General features: G+C 40.7%; 1 protein-coding gene across 2 annotated transcripts in view; it reads right to left on the bottom strand.

Annotated features, from left to right (window-relative positions):
* frem1a (Fras1 related extracellular matrix 1a) overlaps positions 1 to 22519 on the bottom strand; it is a 58203-nt gene that overhangs the window by 1075 nt on the left and 34609 nt on the right. For both annotated transcript variants that reach the window (XM_047386157.1, XM_047386158.1), the window contains 17 exons: positions 22262 to 22472; positions 21160 to 21304; positions 20929 to 21070; positions 16846 to 17041; positions 14448 to 14712; positions 12588 to 13005; positions 12233 to 12434; positions 10032 to 10176; positions 9806 to 9935; positions 9647 to 9719; positions 7586 to 7735; positions 7294 to 7502; positions 7125 to 7172; positions 6864 to 7049; positions 2023 to 2154; positions 682 to 797; positions 457 to 542 (listed from right to left, as the gene is read on the bottom strand). In XM_047386157.1, coding sequence (XP_047242113.1) covers positions 457 to 542; positions 682 to 797; positions 2023 to 2154; positions 6864 to 7049; positions 7125 to 7172; positions 7294 to 7502; positions 7586 to 7735; positions 9647 to 9719; positions 9806 to 9935; positions 10032 to 10176; positions 12233 to 12434; positions 12588 to 13005; positions 14448 to 14712; positions 16846 to 17041; positions 20929 to 21070; positions 21160 to 21304; positions 22262 to 22472 — 2854 coding nt within the window. The remainder of the gene's footprint in view (positions 1 to 456; positions 543 to 681; positions 798 to 2022; positions 2155 to 6863; positions 7050 to 7124; positions 7173 to 7293; positions 7503 to 7585; positions 7736 to 9646; positions 9720 to 9805; positions 9936 to 10031; positions 10177 to 12232; positions 12435 to 12587; positions 13006 to 14447; positions 14713 to 16845; positions 17042 to 20928; positions 21071 to 21159; positions 21305 to 22261; positions 22473 to 22519) is intronic.

Consider the following 22519-nt stretch of genomic DNA (forward strand, 5'->3'; position numbering starts at 1 on the left):
ATCTTCTAAACACAATATCCTTTATGGATCCTTTAAAGGAGAACTGGCACCAGACTGTAGTGGTATGTAAACATGTGTGTCATCCACATAACAACAAGGAACTGTGATTCCCATTACACATAACATGGCACATGGAGTTGATCTTTTTCCACTTTTGTTCCGCATTTTGTGTCAACAGAATCTCCTACATGAGCCTTGATCTCTACTGCTCCTCCAGAGTTACCATGGGTCTCTTGGCTTCTTCTCCAATCAGTGCTATTCTTAGGTGTACCGCCTTCTCTCGGTATGTTTGTAGCTGGATTTTGTTTATTGGTATTAGAGTAAAGGGAGCTAAATACCAATGCACGGCACACCTTTCAATTTTTTATTTGTAGAAAAATCGTGTAATGTATATTTTGAGGGTAAAATACTTTAATCTAAATTTTATCTCAACCATCTTTACCGCAGAGCACTGACCTATCCAGAAAGGTTTTCTTCCACTGAAGTCCCACAACCAGTCCATGTCAGCTTTAGATAGAACACTTGCAAGACTTCCCTTAAACCTGACATTGAAAACAAAATAAAAACAATATTAAACTTTTTAAAGTGTCCATGTTCATGGATCCCATCACACATTATCCAATGAAATCTGTTGATCCTGTGTGTAATCTGTGAGAACGGGATAACAATGTTTAATGATACCTTTCTCTGCAGGCCCTGTTGGCTGCATTCCATGTGAGCTTGTGCTCAGTACTGAGGATGTAACACCGTCCTCCTTGAAAAGTCCAGCCCTGAGGACACATCTGAGCACCCACTATCTGTAAAAATGTTGAGATATAAGCATCCATTGTTAAACTTTTAGTCTAACCAAGCCTGTTCATGATTATTTCTGCCTCCTCAGTTCCTTGATAACCGTAACTAAAATACAACTATGGACCAGTTCCCCCAAATAGGTCACAAGATAACAAAAAATCCTTGTTATTGAATGTCACCAATGATACAGAGTTATCTCAATAACATTTTTACTGAACAATACACAGTTCTTGTCAGGGATTTACATACACTAAATGATTGTCTTAATAGGTCATTTAATGATGCATTTGAACTGGTTTAATTAATTTTCCTTAAACAAGGAGCAGAGAAACCATATGCTTCTCATAGCAATCAAAAACCTCAGGCATAATTCTGTCTGGATATGTGACTGTTCTTCTTACCAGAAATGATAGAGCTCCTTTGAAATAGTAGATTTTCTGATACCTACCTGACTCTTTGGCATCATTTTCTAACCAATCAAATGCAGTTTTAAAGTTTGGAGTTAGTCCTCCTTCTTTAACATTCCACCCATATTTGACAGTTATTACAGTGTTCTGATGTCTACCATGAAACATTCTTCTCGTCATTGTGGCCTAGCAGCCAATGTTTGATCCCAAGACCACTGGTGTTCCAGCATCTTCCAGCTAGGATTATGTCTTGGTTGTTCCTTTGATTTTCCTAAACATCCTGATCAATTTCCTTTCATCTGAGATGGACAGTTTGATACCTTTGTGTATTGCAACTAAACAATGATCCCAGGCTAACAATGTGGAATGCTCCTGATCTCAACCTCACTGAAAATTTGCAGACCACATTTGAACACCGGGTCATTCAACCAGTTTAAAATAACTCTCCATTTTTCTGCCAAGACAGTGGACAAATATCCAGCCAGATAGGCCAGGACATCTGTGATAGTTTCAAAAGGCATCAGCTTTCTCAGCACCTTACTATAGCAACATTTATCCAAACAATAGTGGGGGTGTGTTTATATATATTTGAGCTTTTAAATCTGTGTTATTAAGTTGAAACAGCATTAATTTAAAACTTGCTCATCTAATTCTTATTTTTAAATTAATTTAAGTTATTCGTTGTTTGATCAATCTAAATTAGAAGAAGACTGGTTCAAATCTGTCATTAAAAGTCCAGAATTAAAGTGACATCCATGCTGATGATCAATGCATGCTGGGATTTTAGTGCAATTTAATCCAGAAAGAGTTGATAAGTTTATACCTGGTCAGTTGGTGCCCAGGGTTTCCAGGAGACACCATTGCAGTAAAGGAGCTGATTGGTGGACTGGTTGAAATGTAGGAGTCCCATCAGCTCTGGCACACATGCCCTGGGTACAGAGGTATCGGCTGTGGCCTATGGGTCACAAAGCAAATATGGTAATTACTTATACTTAAATTAGAAGCCAACAATTAGATAGAAACACAGAGCAGAGAGAAAAACAGATATATATATATATATATATATATATGATAGAGCAAGTTAATACTTGAAATTTTCAGCAGCTGAAGCAGCAAATGACCTTATATTGACGTGTCCAAAAACTGGAACAATTAGACTCTCCTACAGAGGTCTGATGTGTCTTCCCCTTCCCGGTTTTCTCTAAATCAAGCTGTAATCAATCTAACTTCTGAACATGACCACTGTCAGTGCAAAGTGAAAAAAATGAAAGACTATGAAAAAAGTCCTGGTAGGGTATTGCACTTTTAGTTGCAAGGGTTAACCCTAACTGCGACAATAAACCACATGCTGGTTCACCTTAACAAATCTTCACTAAATACATCTGTAATCAGCAGCACACAGCGTCTAAAGAGATTCAAGCAAATTCTATTAATTGTAACAACAGCTTATCATAAGTCACAGATATATGCCTATCTGGATTAGTACCTACTCAGCACGGCTTGGCTCGGTGCTACTCAGTTACTAGATCTTTCCATTAGGAACGGTTACTTAGTACCAGGTTCATTTTTAGCACCTACTTGGCTGCGGATCCAAGTGAGCGGAGTTGAGCTGAAAATGTGACGTCAGTCACTGATTGGCAAGGGGTGGCGTCACTGGTAGCATCGCTGGTTGCATCACTAGAGTGACTCTGCTTTGGTGTTCACTGGTACCCATGAACAGCCAGTAACAATGTTGTGCTTAAAACTCTGTGAGGCAGTTACTGGACTACTGGATCAAGGACCAGAACGGCAAGTGGTTCGAACCGAAAAAAATTGGAAGTGGTTCAACCAAATGAACGGCATCAACCAATGACCAATCCAACCATCTAAATGTAAAAAATATTTTTGAAAGACATATTCATGGTACTGGCAAAAATAACACCCCACCACTAGGAGGTCCGGGCAACTAGTGGCATTGGGCTCCATACCAGTTTCAAATCCTTGCACTAATTGTAAATGCAACCCGTTACTCTGGACCGAAACCAGTTTTGTGCTTGATAATTTTCTTCCTGTGCTACAACTGAAGGGAAGAATCACACTGCATGCCAGGTGGTGGCAGTAATGCCCCAGTTATTTGCCAACCCTCAAAAAAACTCACCACAAAAGAAGAAGCAGAAAAAGAAAAGAAAAAGTGGTAGTAGTAGGGGTGGTCAAAATGTCTGTAGTTTGAAAATATTTAAAGATTAACGCAGACAATATTAAAAAAGCAGACTGTCTGCTGTGCACAGCTAAGCTGTCGAGAGGAGAGGTGAACAATACCTCTTTCAACACAAGTAATTTGATAAAGCATTTGAATATGCAACATGAAGCAGAATTCAAAGAGTTTGCTGCCCGTAGCAGCACAACACAACCAGCCTTGCAGAAAGTACTCCAGAAACATGAAAAAATAGCTACTGATAAAACCAGGTGCAGTAGGGGTAACTGAAGCTCTTACCCAGTTCATTGCTCTTGATGACCTGCAGTTTTCAGTGGTATGCATACGTCATGTTGTGTTTTTTATCTGTTAATACAGTCAGAGGGACTCGGGGCCTTTAAGGAAGCCAATTTCCTCTTCTTTTTTTATTTGTTCCACTCGGAAGAGGTGAGTTTCATAATCCACTCCAATTCTTTTATTTCTATTGCTCAAATGTTTATTTTTCTTCTCTGTATTAATGATAAGTTTTCAAATACCTGTACTTGAGTCATTAATACGCCATTTTGACTCGTGATATGCTAATTGCTTTATTTTGTTACAACCCTAATTCCAATGAAGTCGGGATATGTATAAAAGGTAAAACAAAATGCAATGATTTGCAAAGTGTGTTTAACCTATATGGAATTGAATACACTACAAAGACAAGATATTTAGTGTTCAAACTGAAAAACTTTGTTTTTGCAAATATTCACTTGTTTTGAATTTGATGCTTGCAACACATTCCAAAAAAAGCTGGCAAATTTGAGGAATGCTCAAAAAACTCCTCTTTGGAACATTCCACAGGTAAACAGGTTAATTGGAGTGTCATGATTGGGTTTGAAAGGAGTGTCCCTTATAAGGCTCAGTCTTTCACAAGCAAGGATGGGGTGAGGTTCACCACTTGGTGAACAACTGCATGGGCAAATAGTCCAACAGTTTAAGAATAACGTTTCTTAATGTACAACTACAAGAAATTTAGGGGTTCCATCTTCTACAGTTTATAATATCAAAAGATTCAGAGAATCTGGAGAAATCTCTGCATGTAAGGAGCAAGGCTAAAAAATAACATTAAATGCCCGTGACCTTCGACCCCTTAGGAGGCACTGCATTAAAAACCAACATCATTCTACAACTGATATCACCATGTGGGCTCAGGAAGACTTGAGAAAACCATCATCAGTTAACACAGTTCATCTACAAATTAAAACTACCATGTAAAGCCAAAGGCAGATATCAACAACACCTAGAAACACCGCTGGCTTCCTTGGGCCAGAGCTCATCTGAGATGGACTGATGCAAAGTGGAAATGTGTTCTGTGGTCTGATGACTCCACATTTGTTTTTAGAAATCATGGAGGTCGTGTCCTCTGAGCCAAAGAGGAGGAGGACTATCTGGAATATTATCAGCACAAAGGTCAAAAGTCAGCCTCTGTGATGGTATGGCAGTTTGTTAGTGCCCATGGCATGGGTAACTGTACATCTGTGAAGATGCTGCCTTGGAGCAACAGTCTTTTTCTGGGACGTCTCTGCTTATTTCAGCAAGACAATACCAAAATACATTCTGCACGTGTTCCAACAGCGTGGCTTTGTAGTAAAAGAGTGCTGGTACTAGACTGGCCTGCCTACAGTCCCTACCTGTCTCCTATTGAAAATGTGTGGTGCATCAAAATATGACAACAGAGAACCCGGACTGTTGGCAACTGGTAGATGCCTGACATTGTACATCAAGCAAGACTAGGAAAGAATTCCACCTACAAAGCTCAAACAATTAGTGTCCACAGTTCCAAAACTCTTGAGTGTTGTTAAAAGGAAACATGATATAACACAGTGGTAAACATGCCCATGTTGTGATGTTTACCCTTTTTATTTGCCCCACTGGGAGGTGATTGGGCTGGAGACCTGTAGCACATGCTACGTGCTAATATGAATATTTTTCAGTTGTCAGGTTGAATGAATGGAGAGCGCCTCCTAATGCGTTCCTGATTTATCCTGGGTATCCTTAGTGTCTAACAACACCATTATGCAGAACTCCAACCGGTCACACGTGTAAAAGAAAACTTTTCTAAGTTCTGCTGCAGTTCATCACAGCACATTGAATAACAAACAATATTTGACTTACCAAATTGGTTTGTGTTAGGTGCCAGAGTTAGATTTAAGTTTAGGGCATGAGGGCACAAAATATGAACCAGTGAAGCACTATGAGTGGTAAGACCTGAGAATTTTGCAACCTAAGAATGACACCTGCAGCTGGATTCTTGTCCTAAGAGCACCCGGATTACATTTTCTGGTGTGTGTATATATGTAGTTAGGAGGAATTGGGAGGGCCCCCGAGTTCACTTGGGCACTTGGGGGCCATGCAACATGGGCCATGCAACATGGGTGGGTGTTGGCTCAGGTTTTGAACCAAACTTTGGCACTAAGATGCAGTTTTTCAAGGAATCTGATATCTGTTTTCTTTCATTGCATAGTGTCATTCTACTCCATTAGTGCTCAGCTGAAGGACAGCCTGCAGCTGAATGGTCACCTTGACCTATTGAACCATTTCCAGACACCTGCCTGTCTGTTCACTTTCTTGAAGTCTCTAAAGTGAGTATCTATACCTTTTATATACAAAGTTTACAAAGAGTATCCATATTTGGATTCTTAGTGAATTAAATGTTGGTGTGTTCATGACTCAAAGTATGACTGGGAAAATAAATAATAAGGGCTGAAATGTACAGTTATATTTATGAATTTAAATGTTCAAATATAAAAACCTTATGCCCCTTATTAAGCTCCATAGACAGACTGGTCAAATCTGGACTGATAAACTAATAATTGGTTCTTTCAAACACAAGTTGTGAAACATGTGAAAACAAACCAGCAAATACTACAAAAAAGGAGCATTTTAATTTTTTATTCTTATCTCATTCTTATTCTCTCTTGTGTGTATTTTATATATAAATAAGGAGCAGAAAGACGAACTTGGACAGGACAGCGTTCATGCAAGAACTGCTGCTGCTTAGAAGGATCACTCAGTTGTTGATCACTCAGCATGGTTGTTTGTCCTGTATGTCTCTGCGATGGATTGGCGACCTGTCCAGGGTCCACCCCGCCCGTAGACTGCTGGAGATAGGCACTAGCCCCCCTGTGACCCACTATGGAAATAGGTAGTATAGAAGATGAACGAGTACCTTTGAAGTTGTTTTGTGAACTATTTTAAGTTCAGTCATGAATCTATAATATTTTGCACTGTGAACCATTGTGGCTGTAGCACCTAAAACAAGACATTTCCAGACTGATGTGAACCACTGATTAGCAAAGGAATGACAAAACTAACAGTTAATAAGATGCAAAGCTGAGAGGGTCAAAAAGAATGAAAAGAAAAGCTCAGAGAGGCTTGGAACACATCAAAGAAAGATTTTATTCACTCACAGTCAAGCAGATCTACTAAACAGCACCATTTTTACTCACATGTCCTCGAGATCGTGCCTTCTTAAGTGGATTCATTTTCTCTCTTGGAGTGGTGGACTTTGCTTCAGTAATAAGTCCAGGTAGCTGGTGCTGTGGCCCCCTGCTAACCACCCTGATGTTTGCCTTCTGGCTCTTTCTAGATGAGGATGTGTCATTCTCTACTTGCATTTGCATGATTCCATGGTACTAAAATGGAAAAAAAACTATAACATTAGATGTGACTTTAACCTTCTGTGATATGAAGATGCTTCAGCTACTTACTGTGTAAATTATATCTGTCCCATTGTGGAACACAGATGAAGGGGCAATCTGAAAATTAAAACACAAACTTATTTTTACAGGAAGCTGATGAAGCAAAGTTACCTCAGATAGGAACAACAAATAGGGTCAAGGATAAGATGAACTCAAAAGGTGATGCTGAAAGGCTTACAGATTTGGGATTTTTCAAAACTCTGAGATTCTTCTTTGGGAGATGTTCTCCTGGGACATAGATGCTGTCTCCTCTGCCCCATATGACAGATTCTGTACCAAGGGGAAGTTTCTCCAAATGGATGGATCCATGCTGGGGATAACTGTCAGATCGAATCTCCTGTCCTCCTAGTAGAGGAGCTTGTTGATCCTGCTTTGGCCTGCACTGTCCTGAGTTAGTAAAGATTTAACAAATTAGTCAGATTTTTTTCCAAGAAAAAATGTTGGTTGTTAAAAGGCACAACATGTTTTACCTTTTCCTGAGTCTCTGATTATAAGTTCAGCCTTGCTGTTGCCACCTATCACTGTGGCTTCAGGAGAAACCAGCAGCACCTCAAACTGTTCATCTGCCTCCTCAATGTGGTCTTCAACTATCTCGGTTTGCCAACTTCGCTTTGCCACTCCTAGAGAGATAGAAAAGATCGAGTTGTTTAAGAACTCAAACCACCAGTGATTATCTAGAAGTTTAAAGCAGGGTTATGTTCTAGAACAATATCCCAAGCATTGAACATCTCACAGAGCTCTGTTTAATCCATCATCTGAACATAAAAGGGAAGGACCAACTGTAGACCTACCAAAACATGAAGGGGACATTCAACTACGCTGAAAGGCTGGGCAAGGACAACATTTATCAGAGAAGCAGCCAAGCGGCCCATGATAACTGTGGAGGAGCTGCAGAGATCCACAGCTCTGGTATATAAGGGCAGTTAACAGGACAACTATAAGTTTAAAGAATAAAGCTATTGTTGAAAGACACCAATATGCAGTTTCCACAAGTTATGTAGGAGACACAACAAATATGTGGAAGAAGGGCCTCTGCACAGAAATCAAAACTGAACTTTTTGTCCAACATGCAAACCAATATATGTATGAAGGAAAACTGTTTTTGGATATCTCTCTAAGTTCTCTATACCCAGGAAAAACATGGTGGTGGCAGCATCATGCTGTGGGGATCCTTTTCTTCCGCAGGGACAAGGAAGTTGGCCAGAGTCGATAGGAATATGAAGGGAGCTAAATCCAGGAGAGTCCTGGAAGAAAACCTGTTAGAGGCTGCAGAAGACTTGAGACTGAGATGGAGGACAACCACTCAAAACATACAGCCAGATCTACAATGGGATGGTTTAGACCAATGCATAATTATGTGTTAGACTGACCTAGTCAAAGTCCAGACCAAAAACCAACTAAGAGTCTGTGGCAAGACATGAACACTGATGTTCACTGATACTCTCCATCTGAGTTTGAGTTCTTTGAAAAAGAACAATGAGCAAAGTATTTTAGTCTGTAAATGATCAGAGCTGGGGAGACAAACCCTAAAATATAACAAAAGATGGTCCTAGAGTTTCAGATTGTAAAAACATTGGACAAAGACGTGTCTTTTTTTCTTCCACTTCACAATTATGTGATAGATTGAAATTTGTAGTTGGAACGTAACAAAATGTACAAAATTAGATGTAAAGATGTAAAGTGCTGTGAAACACACTTTTTTTCTGTTTTTACATTTTTGTCCAACTTCTTTGTGCCCCACACAGCTTTGTAACGTCCTCCTCTGCCATCATGCAGCGCATACAGTAAGAAGGGGTTTGGAAGCACTGTGCTGGGCCCACTGCTTTCTTTGTGCTTGAGGTCTGACTCTCTTCATCAATTACTGACAGCAAATGCAACGTAGCTGTGAAATCCTGCTTTACAATTTGTAAAGATTTTCTGACTAGTTTCTCTCCTGTCAGGATCAAAAAACAATGAACAGCATAGTAACAAAGTGCTTCACTTTATTGTAAACGTCTTATAGTTGACTAGGATTCTTCATGGCAGTTCAGCCAGGATGAGGCTGGAAATGTTAATGTGCTTTGGATCCTTGTCTTGTTTCATAATTTTGTTTGATCTAAACTTTAGCTGTTGGACACATTCTTGAACATTTATCTTCATAAAACGTCAGTTTACAGAGACGTTTGCAGCATATTTAATCAATAAAATGTGCCCAGGTCCTGAGGCTGCAAAACAAGCCATTCATTAGTCCCTCACCACCATGCCTGACAGTTGTTATGAGCTGTTTTGCAGAGATGTTTACTTGTGAAATTTACCAAATAGGTTATATAGAACATTATTTTGTCAAGTTACTGCTGCTTGCTTTTAGAGACTATTAAAACATTGTTAAAATTTCTAGTACGGTTTAGCATTCTGATGCTGTCATTACATTATTGTATGCACTATTCCTTTACCTGACACCACAACTGCATACTTTAATGCAAGCACAAACAAGGATTGATAAACACTTCATTTGTATTTTAAAAGTATAATGCGAGCTCCTGGGGAAATACCTGGGTCAAACTGAATCAGGGTGGAAGGGTTTGTACGGAAATCTTTTCCTGCAGTTGCAGTCCCCTCAATCACCTGCAAAAGAAAAGAAAGAACAAGACAAGAAAAAGTTACCACTGCTGCCATGCCCACACCTAGGAGCTGAGTTTTACGGTTTAGACCTTGACATTGACATATGATGACTCTGCTAAGTTTCCCATTCGAATGATGTCCAGTGAGATTTGTCCCCGCTCCTCACATGATGAGGACTGAGGCCGAGAAAACTCCACCCTGCTCCATCTAAATTCAAGTCTGCAAAGACAAGGTACACGCTTGAAGAACATCAAACAGCTAATTCGGTATATCAGCTAAAATAATAGATTAAAAGTGAAATGGAACATGTCTTACATGTGAGAGGACCCCATGTTGCCTAAAGGATCAGACACTTTGAACTCCAGGCTGTCTGAGAGAAACTCTCCATCTGGATTGATAATATAGGCAATGGTTCTTTTGTGAAGCTCAATCTGAGAGAAGCGCTGTGACACAAACCTGCCTGCAAAGAACAATGAAAAGCTTTTCATTTTGTTAAGCCACAATTCTACACAGACCACTAGTGACATGAATCACAAATTCATAGTTAATTATTAGGTATCATAACGATTCCTAACTTATTCTGAGGCATTACTATGTATTCTCAAATCAATCAGGGATTCGTGAAGCATTGCCTTGACCACTCAGGGCCATTGTGCCCTCTAAAACTGCCCAAATCTGAATTCAGTTCAATTCAATTCAATAGTGGCATTACCTGAATTTCTCAAGTGCATTTAATACAATTCAACCTGATGTGCTTTGTCAGAAACTCCAAAAGACTCAGGTGGAGGCCTCAACAATCCTGGATCAAAGACTACCTGACAAACAGACCACAGTTTGTGAGACTGAAGGGTTGTTAGTCTAACCAGGTAGTCAGCAGCACAGGAGCACCACAGGGGACTGTACTCTCAACATTCCTTTTCACTCTGTACACCTCAGACTTCCAGTACAAGACAGACTCCTGTCATCTGCAGAAATACTTAGATGATTCTGCAGTTGTGGGGTGGATCAGAGATGAACAAGAAGCTGAGTACAGGAAGGTGGTGGACCACTTTGTGGCATGGTGTGGAAACAATCATCTCATTTTGAACGGGACTAAAACAAAAGAGATGATTGTAGATTTTAAGAGAAACAGGAATAAGTCAAAAACTATTTCTATCATGGGAGAAGAAGTGGAGGTGGTGGAGGACTATAAATACCTCGGTGTTCACCTGGGCAACAGACTAGAGTGGAGATGCAACTGTGAAGCCATCTACAAGAAGGGACAGAGCAGACTGTACTTCTTGAGGAAGCTTAGGTCCTTTGGTGTTTGCAGCAAGATGCTGCATATCTTCTATAAGTCTGTTGTGGAGAGTGTGATCTCTTCTGCCATCATCTCCTGGGGAAGCAGCATCAGAGTCAGGGACTTAAAAATCTCAACAAGCTGATAAAGAAGCTGGCTCTGTTCTGGGGACTCCTCTGGAACCTCTGGAGATCATTGTGGAAAGACGGATTCTTCATAAAATGAAGAACATTATGGAGAACCCTGAGCATCCTCTTCATGAGACTGTCCTACAGCAACAGAGGGTCTTCAGTCAGAGGCTTCTTCAGATCTGCTGTAAGACGGAACACTACAGGAGATCCTTCCTGCCCACAGCCATCAGCATCTACAACGGCTCTTTGAGGAAACCTTCATAATATGAGCTACAACAACATTTAATTTCCCTTTGGGATTAATAAAGTATTTTTGAATTGAATTGAATTGAATAAAGCTTCAGGGCTGAAGATCAATTTGTCCCTTCAATTTGCCCCACATTTCATTAACCTGCTTTATGTACACTTGTACTTAAACTTCTGTGAATTAGTTTCGCTCTGAAGATCTCATATAACACCCAGTTTCCATTGATTGTGGTTCTGATCCCAGTTTGGACCAGCCGACTCCTGGTCAAACCAAGATAGCTCTGTGTGACGTGCTGTTGATAGATATTAATTAGTCACATGAACACTGTTGGAAGAACCGAATAGAAAAAAAGTCAGAGCTCTACAATTCCTGGATTCTGTCTGATTTTTAGTCACATGAACACATTTCCTAACAGCAGACTTTGAATAAATTGTAGAAAATTAATTTAAATAATCAGTTTTGCATAGCAGGTACTACTTTATGCATAGCTGGTTTGAAATGTCCCGAGACAGAACCACTATCTGGTACCCTAGGTCTGGGGAAGTGATGGCCTGGTGGTTAGAGAGCAGGGCATTTGCATCATGGAGAGGCCACAAGTACCCTGGTTGGAATCCCAGAGCCTGCCACTCTGGGCCCCTGAGCAAGACCCTTAGCCTCTGAATGGTCCCCGCACAATGGCAGCCCACTGCTCCCGAAGGGATGAGTTAAATGCAACGGATAATTTCTCCATTGTGAGATCAATAAAGTCTAAAGTATTTATTATGTAAGATAAAATCCAAACTGAAAATGTACAAAATGGCAGAAAAGTGCACTGACCAGTATTCACATACAGTGTAGGTGAAAACACAATTATCCTAACCTGTGGTAATGTTTTCAAGGTAGCCAAAATAAGGTGGACGGACAATGCAAAATATCAGCTCCTCATCGCTGCTATCAATATCCTGAGCCTTCAGCTCTCGAGAAGTCAGGAAAATCCCATATCTGCCATCAGGTAAAAGCTCTGCTTTCCGAAGTGGGAATAGCTTCACAACTTCTGGTGAAGACTTATCCAAAGGCTTGATCTGAAAATGGAACCAAAAGATGTTTTACCTACATTTAGTTTGATTATTTGAGTCCTTCGTTATGAAGCTTTTGGAGCTCCACATTGCTAACAGAGAGCAGAGAAACAATACTAAAAACACTTTAACTCACAAACCGGGTCCATTATCTCCCACCTGAATGGTGAAAAACACTGGCTCTGTTTGCAGCTCTCCATCTAGCAGAAAGCCTCGGTTGGAGGTGTCGGAGGCTGCGAAAGCAAATCGGTCAATCTGCGATGGTCCCCCGTCATGTCTGTATATAACCTCCAGTTCCTTTATGTGTTCCTGTGTGAAGTTTGAGCCCGCAGTTAGTGTGACACCAGCTAAAAGCAACTTCCCATACTGCGGAGGCTGTCGCAGAAAAAAAGTCAGGGCCCTGGGTGGAGTGTCAGGGTCAGATAAGAGGAGGCAGTCTGGACCAAGGATCATGGCAGAACCTTGTGGGACCTGGAGGCCTTTGTTGGACATCAGAGATGGCAGAACACGATCCACCATTTCCACTTGCAGTTCAAAGCTTCCATTTCGACTAGTCTTACCATTGCTTAAAACAAACCTGTTAAAACATGGGACAGATTTGTTGTTAGCTTACATGATCTGGCCAAACACTTAATTATCAATGCGGTCCAGTTGAAGTTTTATTTGACCAAAAATTAGCTGGTCCCGACCAAAGCAGATTCTTGGCATCTTCAAACAACCTCAAATGTAATGACCATTTAGTTCCAAATACTTTCTCACTCTGTGTCTGGGAAAAGCAATATTTAATTAAACTTAACTTACATGCATGACTCTTATAACCTGAACATTCAACCACTTCAATAATGCAATGTGGTTGAGAGCTGGCTAAAAAGCTCAGACTTCATCATGTGTTAATGTATGAGCCAATAAAGCTAAATTTCAGTACTTCAAATAATAACTGTATGCCAAGTGTCAGTAGTAGGGAAGTCATTATAAATCCAGCTCATGTGAGGAGATGACACACATAATGTAATAAGTTCACCACAGCAAGACAAAATTTTAGCAACATTTTGGGGGGAACTAAGATGCTTTTTAATACTTGTTTTTTAAAACAAAATTAAAGTTTGAAAAATCACAAACAGTGTTTGAAAAAATCTGTAACTGGTTTCCAAAATAGAGCCCGGAGTGTAAAAGAAACTACAATCGACCTATTCTGTAGTTATCCAGACATAATACTCACAGTACTGACAAACAGTTCCTATATTATCTGCCACTCTGGTAATGTTTCTTTTTTCTTTAGAGTTGTCTATTGTTCCCTCTTAGGTCTCTCCATATTAGTTAATTCCTCTCTGTTGACTTTTGTCTATTTTGGCTTTAGACTCTTAACTATTAACCTTTAGTTCTTGGTTACTAAGATCCTTCTTGCATCCTGGTAAGTCCTCACTGTGTTTTTTTTATGCTTTCTCGCCCCCTGCTCTCAGTTCCTTGTTTAGATTCTTCCTCAGCTGTTCTGGGTTCCGCTGATTAGTGTCACCTGGTTTCACTGTCCCTAATCACACAGTATTTAAGCTTCCTGATTCTTGCCGTTCTCTGCTGGATTCTTCCATTGTGTTTACGCTTGTTCAATGTCCTGTTTTCAAGTTGACAGAAACACGTAGGGGAATTACTCCTCGTGTTTGACCTCGACTGGGTTTGCAAGATTTCCCGTCTGACATCTGAATGTTCGTGAGTAAAATCTGTTTGTGTGTGGTGTGTTGTGCTTGTTGTGTGGTTGTACACAACACACTGTGGGACCAAACCTGTTGCATCTACCATTCTTAATCATCATATGTGGGGTCCTTCAGGTTTTGAAAACCAACCGCCAATTTTAAAATCTTGCCCTGTCAACCAGGCATTAAACTTGAGCATACAAAGTCACACACTGAGAGCAACTGAATAGAGCTTTACGAGACAAACTACAATTTGCTGAGAACGTTGTGCCCTTTTTATATTGAGGGATCTTATGGTATGTGAAAAAAGATTATAGGTATTCAGACTCACTGAAAATGTTCTATTGCTTTGCTGGCTCGATTGTCATGGACGTAAGCAACAAGGTTTGCTGCTATGTCCATTTGGCTGAAGGTGGAGATGATCACTCCTGGATGTTTGATGTACTCTATGTGTCCGTGGGCAGGTGGGTTGGTGATAACATATAGAAGCTCCTCTGGCTTGTCTGTGCCATCTGTGGCTAGCAGCACATCAGTGGTGAGAACAACACGATCACCTCTGCTGACATTCACTGGCTTCACAAAGATGGCTATGTTTCCTGAAATCAAAAGTGATAGGAATTATTAGTAATAATTAGATATCTGTATAAAAAAAGTATCAAAACTAACTTATGCTACATTGTGTTGGTCATATTCTTCCTACCTATTGTGGTTGCTATGGCATTTTACTACAACTGATGTGTCCTGGAGTATCTGACACCTAAATCTTTGCAGATGAGTTTTAAGTTTTAAGGGGTTGAAGCTAGAAACTGAAGAGTTTCAACATGTAGAAGTTCAAAACTGTGCCAGATTGGTTTTGCAAATCTGATGCCCCCATCAGGTCAAGGTGCTTATTTAATAGTTAAATTACTAATTATTTTTATTGATTAAGAAATGAAATATTAATTAATGTTACAGTATTAGTACTATTATTTTCATTAACATATTTGCCAGAAAATTAAAAATAAAAGAAATACATTCACTAAATTGTATATTTACTTAGCCTCTGTTTAGCATCTGTGGTGAGGAAAACAACCTCAACACCTGAGGGCAGCAAAGGGCAGGAAGCTTTGACTCCTGAAGGAGCAGCCCCCCTGGCAAACATACACCATTTACCCCCACAGGAGATGCCCGACAGAGGAGCATTATCATCCAGGTCAAAGAGGCACAGGGAGCTTTGCAAGGCACCAACCCCATCACATCAGCCACGTCCTACAGTGTAGGTCAAGCTCAGCGGGTAGGGTGACCGGACTGGGCACGACCTTGTATTGAGGAGGGGAAGCCTCCCCTGAGCCCTCAACCCACTGGGCAGGCAAAACTCCACCATGGTGTCCGGAACTCAGAAGGACCAAGGGAGGGAGGTCAGAGTGCAATCACGCCTGGTAAAATAGCCCCAGGGAAGTCAAGAGAAAAGAATCCCAACCAGAGCCCAGCCCAGCCCCTACAGCTCACAGCCAGCCCAACACATCCCTTGACCATAAGTCACCAGCCAGGAACCCACCATGCTGCGACATGGCCCATGCCCCCACAAACCACACCACACCAATTGGAATGGTAAAATAGAACCTTGCCATGTGTCCTGCACCCAGTTCCCACATCCTTGTTTTTGTTTTGTTTTTTCATTTCTGTCTGTGCTTATGTGAAAATGTTTTAATGAATGAAGTTGTGCATGTATAAAGTGCATTAAAATTGGATTGCAATTGAGGTGTTGGAGCCCCAACCTTGCCAATTGGATAGGGGCCAAGCTAAGCAGGGAGGCCCACCATCCCACACCCCAAGAACCTACAGCTGTTTAGTGTTGCCTGTGTTGGGAAGAAGGGTATCGTTGCCAAGTTGTTGGCCCTATCCTTCCCTACCCACACCACCACAGCCTGCACCTAGGAACTCCCTAGAGATACCAGCCACTGCCAGAGAAAAGGCTTCAGCTGGGTGACCTCCCCCAAGGTATGAGCAGTTGCAGAGAACTCAGACCAGCAGCACTAAGTGACTACCCAGCCAACACCCAGGACCCAGGGATCCCCCAGACCAACCAGGAGCCCAGGTCCAAACCCTACATATACTCTCTCCCATGCACCCACTCTAATGTGAGATCGACACTACAAAGTGTCTACACACTACTAAGGAATAGTTCACTGTTCTCAGAACAGTGAACTATTCCTTAGTAATAGTTCACTGTTCTGAGAAGTCTTTGGCATTGGTATTGGGTGGAGTTTGGTTGCACACCATTTGTTTTCTGAAAACCTCATTGGTTTGGCCATATTATTGTCATGTTGCTGGTGTAAACACTGCAGCTGCATCAAACTCTGCACAACTCTGCCTTTTTTATTTTTATCCTGCTTTGTGCTTTGAAAGGTTTTGAAGATTTTTTTGCTAAAGATCTGACACATGTGCCAGGATGGAGGTTTTACTTCTTCACAGAATTCTTCCAATCCATTCATCTATTGAACATTTGACAAAAGTCAGTGTGACTCAGTTCTGCACATCTCTTCTACTCGCCCTGTTGAACAGAGGGGCTGACTTTTTACCATCAAATATATTCTATGCATCATCATAATGTTATTTCCTTCTACAAGGATCGGTCTTCATAAACATCTGTAACTGTGTTACTCATGTATACTGGCAGCCAGAGCATTATCAATAGAAGAGAATTTTATCTCATGTCTAATGAAGAATTTAAGACTAAATTCCAGTACCTTTCTCCAGATCTTTGACAGAAATCTGGAAGTGCTGTGGTGGGGATTGATTCTTTCCATCCATCAGGTGGAAAACAAAGAAGTCCTGGGTTTTAGTAGCATGATGGCCAGTATGTACATAACGCAGAAAGTTCATGTCCACCATGTCCTGCGTACATCTCCTCCCAGCTGTAAGTGTCACCCACTTCAGGTCTTTCTGAAACACATATACATAGAATCATTAACAACCCAAGTAAACTGTTAATAGTAGTGCTTAGGACATGAACAGAATTTAGAAACTACAATGTACCAATTGTTGCTTAGAAAAACACTAAAACATTGAACCAGACAGTAAAGGTATATGTCATAAAATGTAATTTCTGGGGTAGGACCCAAGGGTACACAAGTATGTGGAAGCAACAAGGTGAATTGAAGGTTTATTTTAAAAAATAAGCAAACTTACACAAGGCAACACAAGGAGAACATGGCACAGAGCACAGGAAGAACAACAAGCAGGACATGGGAGCAAGAAGGAAACAGGCACATGGAAGGTCTCGGAGCACATTAAAGTCAAACTGAAGAATCCAGCGGTGAACAATGAGAACCAGAGAGTTTATATACTGAGGGAGGAGTGAAGAATGACATTGGATGCCAGTGAGTTAATCATGCGATAATATGGAGCAGCTGAGGCAGAAGGTAAGCAGGGAAGCTGAGGGAGGGAGGTTAATAAACATTAATGTAGCAGAACAGAGATATAAAGAAACTACAAACCACAGTGGAAAGATAAACTGATCTGAGAGAAATTAACTAGAATACACAGGGAACAGGACACAGAAATAAAGTAAGAAACTAAACATTAAGAAATTACACTCATAAGGCAACACATTTCAAGAGCGAGCAAGACCTTAAAAACATAAGAAAAGGATCAAAACTCAAATACAAAAGAAAACCAAAACCCAAACACTAGTGGACCGTCACAGTAACTCAAACAGGATCCATTTTAAACAAGTTTATTTACCAGGGTAGGAACACAGGAAGTCAGCGAGTCATTCAGACTTTTCCAGCTCATTGAACAAAGGCAGGCACCCCCAAAACACAAGACACAATAAATAATGCAGGCCAATGTTAGGTTCTGGACATTTAACAGTCACTGTAATGCTTGGATATCTGGGTAGATTAGGCAGCACAACTGAACAGCTTTAACCTTTTTTGTTGTGGTAATCCTGTACAGAGCTCTCACACCTTGTTGGTTTAAGATGCTACAACTTGGTGAGGCTGTGGTACTAATATGCACACCCTGTATTGCTTTTCATGTATGAAAATGCATAATAGGTTTATGCTTTCTCCAGTTGATGTTTGTGTATTTTTGAAAATAAAGTGGATGTATTGGATCCACTATAACTTCAAGCTAAGATGCCAATCACCTGCTGCTACCTCTCTATCCATGCATCGCCGCATCATCACATCTAAAGATCATCCACTTGCCATAAGAACACAAACCTGCTCAGGGCAGAAACCCAGCAACAAAGTACAGAGGACATGGAGGTAATGAGGAACACAGGTCTCCAATTAAGCTGCAGAAGCACTGGATGGAGACAATGTGGCCCAGATCAGGGAGCTCATGTTGAAAATATAAAATGCACATTATAAGATAATTTGTATCGGGGGCTGAATACAAATGCATGCCACACAAACTGAAGTTTGTGAATGTAGTGTGAAAAACTGGAGACAATTCTGTAAGAAACTAAGTATGCAAGGTTCTGGTGGTCCAAATAACCTGTAACATATACAGTTCCATGTATGCATAATTCCCCGTTTCCACTGGCCAGATTTAGGCCGACTCCACTCCACTCCTCTTTCCATTACTGTTTTTTCCATACCAGTACCTACTTTCTTGGTCCCTGCTCTTGAGCAGGTACTAACGAGGCTGAGTAGGGACTACTTGTAACGAGAACAGACTGCAGTTCACTGATTGGCCATGGGACCAGAAGAAATAAGAAGGTCTTTACTGAGGTAGTGCAGGGAAAAGTTATTAAAACTCAAGAGTGAATACTAGGGTGACTAGATATCAAAAAACCGAATGCGGGACAACAAGGATGCTTATGGGAAATCATGGGACACATTACCAACACTATGATGACATCATAAATTTTAATTCAACAAAGATCTCACATTACATTCATGAATCTCTGCTTTGTCTGTTAGTGTAAAACAATGAATTAGCACAGTTTAAGAAAAAAACTTTAAAGGCTTTTAAAGTTTAACCCTGGTAATCTCGGCTGCTGTTAGCTACCTTGTCTGTCTGGCAGTCAGCTCTGGGCTTTAGTAAAAATGAGTCCATAGGTCAGCAGGCTGCTTTCTCAGCTGTGTGTTTCTTGTGCAACTCACTTTTAGTGTCGCTTCACATCCTGGTCCCCTCCGTGTGAAACTGAAAAAATTACTTTGGCAAACTTCACAAAAACTCCTCAGAGGTCACCTTTAACTGGCCTCATCCTGTTAAAAGCCATTTCCCAGTCTTTGTTTTGGGTGCATTTTCTTTTCCATAACATACTTTCCATTATATTCTGTAAAGTCTACTGATGTCAGCTATACAAGAAAATCCTTTTCATTTGTTTTGTTTTGTTTTACTAGCATCGTGGCGCGCAGGTTGGTCATGACGTGGGACGCTGCTGCATATTTTGATTGACAGCTGATGCAGCTCTGTGATGATGACTGGAGCACTGATTCTTTACATTTCAGAAAAGCTCCAGTTGAATAGCTTTTTGACTTGTAATATGAATCAGTCAAATGTGGGACATTGTTTTTATTGGAGGGTCACCGGGACAGGAGTGAAAAATGCGGCACCGTCCCGCACAAATAGGGACATCTGGTCACCCTAGTGACTATGATAATATTAAGGACCATAATGGTGTGGAGCGGTTCGATTCTAAATATATTTTATGATTTACAAATCATAAAACATGCCTCAAGGCTGAAAGAAAAGGACAAACCAGGTTTCTGAATTACACACATGTAGCGAGCTGTATTTAATAACATCCTAAACCAGCTGATCACACATAAAATCAGCTGTTTAGATCCATATACATTTCCCCCAAAACACACAAAACAATTCCACCATGAAACAGAAATTTTGGTTCAGAAATTTTTTGATGGTCCTTAAGCGAACCAGCGTCTGCAGGAGGAGAGAGCAGACGGCGAGGAACTGCCTGTAATCAGACTGCCCGCATTGGGTCAAACAGGAGGAAGACCCTGCCGAATATCGAATATCCAACCTAAAACTAACTTCTCACGGTCAAAAGTTTGCAGTTTTGCACCTTAAACGTCTTGTCCTTGTTATTGGCTGAGCCAACACTTCCTCATAAAGCCCAAAATTGTAACTTCTACGGGCAAACTTTGGAGCTTGACCAGTCCAGACAGCAGCGTCTCTGCCACCCCCTCACATCAGAACCCCAGCTCCTCCGCAACCCAGAATGGAAGAAGTGGGTATGGAAAATGGATGGATGGATGGTGTCACACAATAACATTAATAGCAGAACAGCGCACTATGCTGACGACTGGAGGTGGGGCTTGTGGGGCGAAACCAAGTGGAGCAGAGCCATGCCGCTGAAGTAGAGCCAGTGAAAAGGGGGCATATGTGTGAATTTGAAAGTTTGGACATTTTCTTGAAAGTATCCAAAATCATAGTTTTTAGAAAATGCTCACAAATCCAGCATCAATTTAAATAAATAAATAATTGTTAAATGTCCTCAGAGAAATGTGAGAAGTTGTAAAAAATCCAGGTGTTTTGAAATCTGATTGGCATCATACTATGAAATTATTTAAGAAGTCTGGGGATATCTCAGTACAGGGAAAAGGCCAATGCTGGAGAGCACTTAGAATGGAAACCTTCAAGTAACCGTTTTCTGCAATGGGGAAGCCATATCAGCTCAGACCTAAAATGCCCTTGAGCTCTCTCAGTTGTGCAATGTGTAATTATGGGAACCTTCACTAATTTGGTTGAAATGTAGTTATTCTTCTAAAATGGTAGCACCTTCATATCTGAAGATCTGTACTACATGCTACCACACATTGGAAATCTTTGAAATGTTCGGTCACTGAACTAACCAGAAGCTGAAGTAATCCTTGGGTTGGAACACTCTCAAAAATGTACATGATCTCTGTAGAGGGGGTATCTTTGTCCTCTGCAAACAATGTAACGCTGGATATAACCCTGGCTTCTCCTGGTTCCACCTCCAGTCCATTGTTCCTGAAGACCACAGACGGACACTAGGGTCACTCAAAAATCACATGACAGCTGATTTTCGACAAAAACTCCTAACAAGATGTTTATCAAACCTGATGACATGAGGCTCCTCGTCGTTCACTGGCACCACTTCAACCATCACCTCTCTCTGGAGCTTGTGTCTGCCATCAGTCAACTGGATGATAAAACTGTCCTTCATCTTTTCACTGTCATCATGCAGATACACCAGATCCAAACCTGGCATAAGGTGAAAATTTAATGAATATCCGAAATTATGGGCAGACAATCTGGCTGAGCTAACGTCTAGTCGGAGCGGGCCCAATCCAATGGGGATATTTACCATCTCCAAACAACTCCAGTTTTAAAATTGCCACAGTGCTTCGTGGTAACTCTATAAACCTTTACACTGCTGTCACATTTGCTTTTGAACATTAATTGCATAGAAGTTTATGGTCATTTGCAATTAAATAGTCTTGTGGCATGGCGTAATGGTAGAGCTCATGACCCATATATTACGGTCTCAGTCCTCAATGCAGCCGTTCTGAGACTTGTGCTGCATGTCTTCCCCCATCTCCACACCCCATTTGGTGTGTGCTTACTTTGAAAAGCTAACAAAAATAAAGGCCCTAGTGCTGCAAAAGTGGTGGTCTCCTGTCTGTATCAACAACTTTCCATTTGAAACAGATACATGCTGCCAAATGGGCTAAATAGAACATGTTAGGCCTATTTAGTCAGAAACAGGTAAATGATGATTTTTAGCAGGTATTAGTTGAACAGACAGTTGAATGAAACTGTAACGTATGTCTTTTTTTCACATATAAAAATAGAAAATAGCTGATAAATTTCAGACTGTGCCTTTTTTTATAGAGAAGACCAGAGCTGCTTAAATGCTTTTTAGCAGGACAAACAATGATAATTGCTAATATAAAATGCTAAAACCTATTTAAAACATGCAACGCGACTTCGTCTCTGCTCCAGATATAATTAATTATTGACTGCTCACAGCAGAATAATATTATATTATATTATATTACAACAACTTGAGATGGTGATGGCCGTAAATCGGTGCATCTCTATTTATATCAGCAACAGATCAGAATTTTTCCAATGCTGTTGACTAAATACAAAAAATTCATCCTGTTTGGAACAGTAACAGTGTGTTTCATTTGTCTCACTGAGGTAAGTAAAATGTACCCTTTTTAATATCTGCCATTGTAAAGTCATCCACAGGAGACCATAGATTGGGTCCCTGTCTCTTGGTGATTGGGTTTCCGTTCCTGTGACGGACGATGCTGCCATGCTGAGGAGGTCTGACCACAGAGAAAAGCAGGGGATTCTTGGGCACATCCAGGTCCATCACATGGAACACAGATGAGTCCAAGTACTTCATTTCTCCCTCTTGTACCTTTAGGACACAAGGAACCAGCCAGTCAAATTTATTTTCCCATATTA

This window comes from Girardinichthys multiradiatus, chromosome 14, assembly GCF_021462225.1.
Source record: "Girardinichthys multiradiatus isolate DD_20200921_A chromosome 14, DD_fGirMul_XY1, whole genome shotgun sequence".
In the NCBI taxonomy this organism is placed as follows: Eukaryota; Metazoa; Chordata; class Actinopteri; order Cyprinodontiformes; family Goodeidae; genus Girardinichthys; species Girardinichthys multiradiatus.